Genomic DNA, 9,753 nt, shown 5'->3' on the forward strand with positions numbered 1-9,753 from the left:
TGAAGAGTAGCCCCCGCTCGCCACAACTAGAGAAAGTCTGTACGCAGCAACGAAGACCCAACGCAGCCAAAAAAAAAATAAAAATAAGTTAGGAATCAGACTCAAAGTTAGCAAAATAAGGTTAGATGTATACTATTTTATAATATATAAAATATTTTATAATATATACATATGCAATATATACATCACATATTGTATACATGACATTATATATATACCCAATGTATAGTTATGTATTAGAAAGATAGATAGATAAATAGATGGATGGATATCACACATATAGGATATAATCACTTAGGAGAGAGTGAATGAATTCACTCTCCTCTAATGAAGGCTTTATCGAAATATATTCTCAAAAACACTAATCCTCAAGGTGTCCTGAGGAAAAAAGGAGTCTAATGTCAAGGAAGTTTGGGAAGAACACATATTCCTCTTCTAGAGACGTATTAGTAATATTAGAGGCATTTAAACATTCAGCAGTAAATACATTTGTTGAAAAAAAGTTTTTAATCCAATATTTTCCAAATTTTCTTGACCACAGCCCCCTTTTCCAGTAATATCTTAATGTCTCTAGAAACTAGTGTTTCACATACAGGTAAAAATGCTTTAAAAACCCAAAACATCATATTACAATTTACAATATGAGGGCCTTTTGGTGAATTCTCGGCAGGCTACAGAAACACACTGACCAATGTGAAAAAGAGAAGTGGTTTTTCTAAAAGCCAGTTTTAAAAAAAAGCACACAGGGCTTCCCTGGTGGCGCAGTGGTTGAGAGTCCGCCTGCCGATGCAGGGGACACGGGTTCGTGCCCTGGTCCGGGAGGATCCCACATGCCGCGGAGCGGCTGGGCCCGTGAGCCATGGCCGCCGAGCCTGCGCGTCCGGAGCCTGTGCTCCGCAACGGGAGAGGCCACAGCAGTGAGAGGCCTGTGTACCGCAAAAAAAAAAAAAAAAAAAAAAAAAAAAAAAGCACACAATAAGATAAAAGCTTTGAACCACTAAGTAAACTTCTCCAGAAAATACCTTACAAGCTGATATGAACTTATTGAGTCTATCCAGAGTTTTTTTCAAACAAATTCGATCCTAAATTTTTAAAATAACATCATATTTATTGAGAGATAATTAACCAATTATAGGGACAAATCTGTTTTTGTGACAAATTAACAACTCAAGAAATACAATAAATCTCTTCCCAACACAGGGTTTTTGTCCCTTTTTCTGGTTACAGGCAATCCCAAAATAATGCCAATATCTCTTAGCTTACTTTGTCTTTAATAACAACACAAGGAAAGTTTCCCTTTCAACTTTAGAGATTCAGAGATAAATAAATTCAATTGACTAATGATTTTATTGCAATACAATTGTACACAAGAGTATTATTATTTTTATCACTTTTATTGGATCTGTTCTCATTTATGTTACGTACAGACATGAGATTTCTGTCTGGACTAACTTTTCAGTTATACTCAATATACTCTTAAGAAAAGTTCTAACAACACAGAGCAGCACGGTTATAAAATTCATTAGATCTACCAAATTCAACCTCTCATCAGAAACTCCACAGACTTTCCAATAAAATAATCAAAAAGTCATTAGCTCTCAACTAATTAGCTCAACCCTAAAATGAGTTAAGCTTCGATAAACAAGGATGACATTTATTACCTGTTATACTCACAAGGGTGCACAGGCTTACCTTATTCTTTCTTTAGAATCTCCAAATGTCTCCTTTAAGTTTGTCAAGTCAGGATAATAGCTTTCAGGAGGTGATATTATTTCCACCAAGCCAGAACTGATTTCTTTAGAAAATCTATCATGAGAAAGGTTGGCTGAGTTATTTAAGTTCCGTGGGATTTTATATCTTAACGATCAACTTATATGTATAACATAAAAATACATTTAAAAAAATCTCTGGTTTTAGCATATTGATAGACAAAGGTAGAGCCACATTATCTTAAACAAGGACCTTTGCTTCTCTTTTGTCTTTCCTTTTAAAGTAAAAGATATGTCTTTTGGGGGCAACAAGAGATACATTTCAATGAAGAAATCCGTATCAGGACTAATTTCATGATACTGCTCTTAAAACTACAAAGGCAATATTATAAAAACTAATGGTATCTGCAACTTACTAAGCTGTCCATCTGTTATCTGCTATGCGCCCCACTCACAATAAACTGTTAATAAACCTTTGCAGATTTTTAGACATAGTTTAGCACTGAGGTTTGAAACTGCTACCTGACTAGCTGCCCTGACAGCAGAAATTTTTTTTCTTGCTAAACGGAGGGTGAAAAATTTAAGTGATCTCATATGACTCTCTATTCACTGTCTTCAAGATAAAAATTGTTGTTTGGTAGTGTTACATATATATGACATTCAAGTCTTTTCCAAAACGAAATACACCAATGTATCCCATCAGATAACTTGATATATATACACATACTTTATGATAACATAAAAGACCAATGATAGGTGGTCCAGTGAACACTGAACTCCACAGAAAAAAATGAACTGTAAAAGGTGTTTTCTTTTAGCAAAAAGCCAAGAGATAATAGTAAATAGAATATTTTCATTTCCATAATTAAGAAGAACTTACTCTTTCTCCAGGTTGGCCACAACACCATTTACATAATCAATATCTGTCTGGGAGAGAAAAAAACAATTATACCAACATTCATGTTTTTATATTTTTACCTTTATATTTTATTTAACTTTTAATTCTGAATTCAAAATTAAATAAATGATTAAAACATTCATCGAAAACATGAAATTTTCAGACAACTTATGGGATTTGCACTTCTGTATTCTACTGTATTGCACTGCTATATATCGCTGAGTACTAACCAATACGATAAGCAGATTCTTAAGTTTTTATTGTTTTCAATTGTCTATGTTCAATTCAGTAGAAAAAAGTGAGCACGGAAACTATTTCTACTTCTTCTGCAACATCCAAACGGTAAGTAGTGAATAAATAACAGATGCAGAACGCTATAGGGAAAGATTTTTCCACTTGGAATCATAAAACCACGGTTCCAGATTTGCCTCTCTAGCTACTGGCCTGTACAATCTAAAGAAAGTCACTCTCTGAGCCTCAGTTTTCTATCCTATTTAAAGAAAAAGGGCGGGGGGAGGTTTGGGAGGAAATAATACCTCAGACACTATGACATTACATGATAAAGCTATGTAATAAAAAGCAGTGTTATTCTGTATTACTGTTATTTTATTAGTAAGCTGATAATGAGAACCCAAGTCAAGAGTACTTTAATCAGTCAGAAAAAAACGTTTATCAAACCTGTGAACTTCTAAATTATACATACAAGTGGAGAGCCAATACTCCCGACCAATTTTAACTACAGTGACAACTTAAAATGCTCAACTGTTAGAAAGAATCAACGATATCTCTAGTACAATCTATGTTATAAAGACTGCGAAAACACTTAATACTTGAGGAAGATAAGCTTTATCTTTTTGGTTTGTTTTAACACTGGAAATTACAAAACTACTGGATTATAAAAAGTTGTTTTAGAGGAGGCTTTTTGGAAAAGTATTTTAACTTTAATTTCTGTTAATTGAAAGTAATTCCTATTTTAATTGTTAAAGATGTAGGAGTGAGACAATTTATTAAGATCATATCCTTCAAACTCTTAAAGAACTACAGAAACACAGCTCAAAACCCTCCGTCCTTCCCCTACGTAAACCCAAACACATCCTACCATTCATCAGGCTATGATTTTAGAGAACATAATCAAGTCTGGTTTATATAACCTTTAATGAGTTTAGTAATACCTGAAATTCAATTTGATAAGCATTTATTGAGAGCTAGTGATTTGCCTAGCCAAGGAAACAAGAATACAGATGAACAAGTCCAGCTCCCTGTCCAGTAAGCTATCCAAGACGGCGGCCAAGAAGAATAAGCTTATGTGAACATAGATCTATTATGTAATGTATAATAAAATTTATGAAATGCAAAGTGATCCATATCTAAAACTACACATAATCCTTATGTTGCATGCTAACTGACGCAACTAGCAAAAGATTCACTTAAGCAATGGTAACTGGTGTCACCATTATATACCAGAAGTGATCCTACCTGCTATCAGCCAAGGGAGTGGTTGTGGGGCTCCTCTAAAGAAAGTAAACATGTAACTGGCCTGGAAACACACAGCCAGGCCAGTCTTCGTCCCCATTCAGGCCTCTACTTGCCTCTCCCCAACTCTTAAATGTTGGCCATAAGACAGGAAGTCTCTGAGATGTTGGGGGCTTCACTGCTTTAAATTAAAAGAACGCTTTTTCCTGAAATCTTTTTTAAAGGTCTGTGGAGACTTTTTAAAAGGTACTATTTTTGTTTTTATTTCCATTTCTCTAGGAGATGGGTCAAAAAGGATCTTGCTACAGGTAATATTGTCCTCCAATTCTGAGAACATATCTGTGAATCTATAAATGAGATATGTATATTCTTAGGGTATGTGAGTGATAATGATTGGGACAGGTGGGAAAAAGAGTAGACATACATAGCAAAAGAAGAAAGAGTATTCCTCCCAACCCCCGGAGAAAGCGTCTTCTTCATGGTTAACTAAAATTAAAATTTTTAAATTAAAACTAAAGGATTTATTAATACATACTGCAACATGGATGAACCTTGAAAACACTGTTCTAAGTGAAAGAAGCCAGTCACAAAGGACCACACATTTCATAACTGCACTTATATACAATGTCCAGTATTTAAAAAATACCTATTGAGACAGAAAGTAGATTAGTGGTTGTCTAGGGCTGGAGGGAGAGCAGTATTAATGGGTAATGGCTAAGGGGTTCAGAAATTTCTCTTTGAGGTGATGAAAATCTTTCAGAAATTGATTAAGATGATGCCTACAGAACTCTGGCTTTAAATAGGTGAGTTGTATGTTATGTGAATTCCAAAAAATAAATAAATAAATAATCAAAAACAAAAACTAAGAGATAGAAAAAAGTTAAATGTAAAAAAAAACGTATTTCAGATTGCGCATACAGAACTATGGGTCAAGCAGCTTCTCTTAGGGATGTATAAGGAAAAGTTTAAGAAGCATAAAAGCAGGTTCAAGTAAGTCACTAATACTGACACCAATTCATCAGCATAGAGTCATACACACGTAACAATTCATCAACATACACACTTGGCTTAAGAATCAATTTTACCAGTAGTGTATAAGTTAGATGAAATGACAGTAATAAATTCCAATCTTTACTCTAAATCAATAATTTATAAAGTCCAACTGGAAAAGAAATAATTCTTTGCCAAATGTCACGGCAGTCAGGAAACTGTAACAAAGTCATATGATTTCAGGGAAACTTTCAATTAAGATCAATATATAAAATAACACATCACTGTTGAATATGCTATAGCTGTTGTGTTCAGTAATACTGCAAAGAACAAATAAGTGAAATAGAAATCTGAGTGAAAAGATACTTTTAGAAATAAATCATAGAAATTTATTTCTAATGGCCCAAAGAATAAAACAGAAAGAGGCAACCTCCTATGAAAGGTAAACAAATGTTACAAATGTCAGAAACTTTAAAACAGTTACCAGTTGTAAGACAGTTACCCAGATGAAAAAGGAAGACATTTTAAGCACTAGATCAAAAAAGAACATAAAATTAAGAGGACTGAATTTTAAATAACTTGAAGGTAAAAAGTGATTTTTAAAAATGCCCTTTATATGTAAATTTACTATCTTCTTTCCAATCATTTCATTCCACAAATATTTACTTGGTGTCTACACCATAATTGGGGATATTTATATCCGTATCATATCCATATCATCAAGCTCTGAGTTTAGATTAGCAAATAAAATAGACAAGATCTCTGCCTTGTGAAATTTAAAATTTGTGGAAGATGCAGTCCATAAAGAAAACCAAAATATATATATGCATATTTATAATTGAATATTAAGTGCTATATAACTAGTATGCAATAATAGAGGAAAGGAAGCAACCTATTTAAACAGGATAGTCAAAAAAAGTCTGAAGATTTGACATCTGAGCCCAAATCTGATACATATTTCTATTCAAATCGACAAAAATAAACAGAAAATACTATAAGGAATATTGTAAATTAATTCATATGTTAATTAGGGCTTTGCCTTTGCCCTTAGACGGGGTATGTGCAAGATAACCCACTGGAACAGATCATAGCGTAAAACTTTCTATTTTGTATATATTTTAGAGGGTATAATATGCTATTATTATAACATGTACAGACTGGGGGGAAATTGCAGATTTCAATGCGATGCTGAGCAGGAAAGCTGGGCTTGCACTGCTGTACTGGAAAAGACAAGTCCTGGTGAGACAGGAAGGTTGAATTAACCAAACAGGCCACCAAGTGGTCACTGGAAATAGGCCATAAAAATAAGGATGGGGCTTCCCTGGTGGCGCAGTGGTTGAGAGTCCGCCTGCCGATGCAGGGGACGCGGGTTCGTGCCCCGGTCCGGGAGGATCCCACATGCCGTGGAGCGGCTGGGCCCGTGAGCCATGGCCGCTGAGCCTGTGCGTCCAGAGCCTGTGCTCCGCAACGGGAGAGGCCACAACAGTGAGAGGCCTGTGTACCGCAAATAATAATAATAAGGATGATATCCACCACCTTTGCTGGTTATCTTCTAAATAACCTCTGATGGCTTTATATCACTCGGTTGATAGCTCTGTTCCAAGTCTTCCCTATCCTTGTTCCTAGGGGCTAAATTTTCTTCTAGTTATGGGTCACTTTTTTTTGGGCTCCTTGGCATACTGGTTAACAATAACACTTTTTTATTTGATACTGGATGTTACAAACGGACACTGCTGAGTGTCTTGATTTTGCTGTCTTCTTTTAGCAAGCGCTGAGCTTTATCCCAGCAGACAGTTATTTGTGGATCAGTTGATCCTTAAAGGCCTCTAAGCTTTGCTGGGGTGGGTTGAGAATAACCACTTCAAGGGTGACCACTTCTTTGGCGTCTCTACTGAACGCCCTGGGTTATCACCAGGGGCTTACCGTTCTGGCTGGTCAACCTCATCCTACATGAGCAGAGGGATATGGTCAGGTTACAGCTCCCTGATCATCCTTTTTCCAAACCTGTGGAGCTTCACCCTGTGTATGTGGGTCCCCACCCAACAAAGACCCAAAGGCACCATCATTTTCTGTTCAGCGTCTCTGTTCTGCAATTTCCAGCTGCTCTCTTCGGGATTCCCCTTCCTGCAACGTGATCTGGAAATATCTCCAGGCAGAAAGATGGGACAATCGTGGTGCTCATTTCTCTCTCTCAGGGAATCACATCCTGCACAGCCTGCTGTCCACTGTCTGAGAACAACTAGATGGTATATTTTGTCTAGCTTTTTAATTGCTTATAGCACGAAGGTAAGTCCAGTCCTTATTAACTCCATCATGGCTGGAAGCAGACGTCTTTTTTTTTTTTGTGGTACACGGGCCTCTCACTGCTGTAGCCTCTCCCATTGCGGAGCACAGCCTCCAGATGCACAGGCTCAGTGGCCATGGCTCACGGGCCCAGCCTCTCCGCGGCATGTGGGATCTTCCCAGACCGGAACACGAACCCATGTCCCCTGCATTGGCAGGTGGACTCTCAACCACTGCGCCACCAGGGAAGCCCGAGAGGTCATTTTTATATAACAAAGAACCAATGAGAATTCCAGAAAGAGAATGTGTACAAGTGACAAATCAAAAGGACTAAAATGACAGGCCTGTGCCAGAATGGAGCTGGCAGCTCATAATAAATTTTGTGTCCCTAGGGGTCCAAGGAAAAGCTATTCCTATACACCTAGTGCTTGGTTTTAAGGTTCTATAAATTCAGCGCAGATGTACCAACAAAGGCTAACAAATACCACAGTTAGCTTGTAGTTTCTAAAACAGTCAAGCTGTTCAAAGATAAAAGTAAGAAAGTGGAAGTGAAAAGGACACACAAGTGAAAAAAAGAAACCTACTTCTTCATTTTCAGTATATCTCTCATAGCCTTTCTTCCTTTCCTTCTCCTAACAGTCAGCTGAGGCTACAGCAACAGTTCTCAAACTTCTGTGATCAGAACCCAATCAGTTCAAAATATGTTCCTAGTTTGATGACTTCTCACCACCTCCAAGCCTAGCCTGGATTATTACAAGTTTTCTAAGTAGCCTCCTCGCTTCTGCCCTTTCCAAAGCAGCCACTGTGATCCTTTTAAAAAGATGAGTTATACCAAAAATGCATAACTGCAATCTAATCATGAGAAAACATCAGACAGACCTAAATTGAGACATTCTACAAAATAACTGACTAGTACTCATGAAAAGTCTCCTAGTTCATGAAACACAAGAAAAGACTGAGGAGCTGTCAAAGATAGGAGGAAACTGGACTTCCTGGGTGGCACAACGGTTAAGAATCCGCCTGCCAATGCAGGGGACACGGGTTCGATCCCTGGTCTGGGAAGATCCCACATGCCGCGGAGCAACTAAGCCTGTGAGCCACAACTACTTAGCCTGCGCTCTAGAGCCCGCGAGCCACAACTACTGAGCCCGCGTGCCGCAACTACTGAAGTCCGCGCGCCTAGAGCCTGTGCTCCGCAACAAGAGAAGCCACCGCAATGAGAAGCCCGCGCACCGCAACGAAGAGTGGCCCCCGCTCGCCACAACTAGAGAAAGCCCGTGCGCAGCAACGAAGACCCAACACAGCCAAAAATAAATAAATAAATATTTTTTTAAAAAGGAGGAAATTAAGGAATCAGAACAACTAAATGTGGTGTGATATTTTGGATTGTACACTGGAACAGACGACCTTAGGTGGAAAAACGTGGAATGTGAATAATGTCTACAGTTTGGCTAATAGTATTATATTAATGTTCATTCCCTGGTCTTGATTATTTGGCTACATAAGTTGTTAACATTAGAGCAGTGAAGGGAATACTCTGCATTACTTCTGCAACTTTTCGGTAAATCTAAGTTATTTCAAAATAAAGTTTTTTAAAGTGCCTTCAAAGAACAAAAAACATTAAGTCAAGTGTCTTCTCTACTTGAAACCCTCAAATGGCTTTCCAGATTAGCAGTTCACAAGACAGACCCACTCCCTGTTTTCATAAAGTAAAATTTTATTGGAACACAACCCCACCCTTTCATTTACGTGTTGTTTCTGGTGTTTTCGGGGCTACTACAGCAGAGTTGAACAGTTGCAACGGAGACTGTGTGGCCTGCAAAGCCTGAAATGTGTCATGTGGCCCTTTACAAAAAAACTTTGCCACAGTTTCCTGACTGAGAGTAAAAGCAAAGTTCTCATGATGGCCTGTAGTGTGCTCAGTGATCTGGCCCAACCTACTCCTCCTCTGCCGACCTCCTACTGCTAAGCCCCTCACCTTTTCTGCTCCAGCCACACAGGCGTTTCCTTGCTGTTTCACAAAATGTGCCCAGCAATGCTCTCACGTGAGGGCCTTGGCACGTGCTGTTAGTCTGCTTGGACTGTGCAACTGTTGCACCCTTCAGGTCTTTGCCCAAATGTCCTGACCACTCTGATAAACCATCCCTTGGCAATCCTGTACTCCCTTTCTTATGTACTCTGATTTATTCTCCATAGCATTCTCTACCATCTAACACATCACACATTTGTTTTTTATCTGTCCTTCTCTACAATGTAAGCTTCAGGGGGTAGAGGCTTTTATTAGATGATATGGCTAACACCGCTGCGTCAGTAAGTATTTGTTGAATTACAAGCAAGTTTTATAAGATATTATATATACATATACATATATATGTGTGTGTGTATATATATATATATATA

At 37.8% G+C, this 9,753-nt stretch overlaps 1 protein-coding gene across 4 annotated transcripts in view; it reads right to left on the reverse strand.

Moving 5' to 3' along the window:
- MGAT4A (alpha-1,3-mannosyl-glycoprotein 4-beta-N-acetylglucosaminyltransferase A) overlaps positions 1 to 9,753 on the reverse strand; it is a 102,719-nt gene that overhangs the window by 26,261 nt on the left and 66,705 nt on the right. For all 4 annotated transcript variants that reach the window (XM_024743852.1, XM_024743849.1, XM_024743850.1 and 1 more), the window contains exons 5-6: positions 2,590 to 2,636; positions 1,693 to 1,806 (exon numbers count right to left, since the gene is read on the reverse strand). In XM_024743852.1, coding sequence (XP_024599620.1) covers positions 1,693 to 1,806; positions 2,590 to 2,636 — 161 coding nt within the window. The remainder of the gene's footprint in view (positions 1 to 1,692; positions 1,807 to 2,589; positions 2,637 to 9,753) is intronic.

Source organism: Neophocaena asiaeorientalis, unplaced genomic scaffold (assembly GCF_003031525.2).
Source record: "Neophocaena asiaeorientalis asiaeorientalis breed wild unplaced genomic scaffold, Neophocaena_asiaeorientalis_V1.1 scaffold114, whole genome shotgun sequence".
Lineage (NCBI taxonomy): Eukaryota > Metazoa > Chordata > Mammalia > Artiodactyla > Phocoenidae > Neophocaena > Neophocaena asiaeorientalis.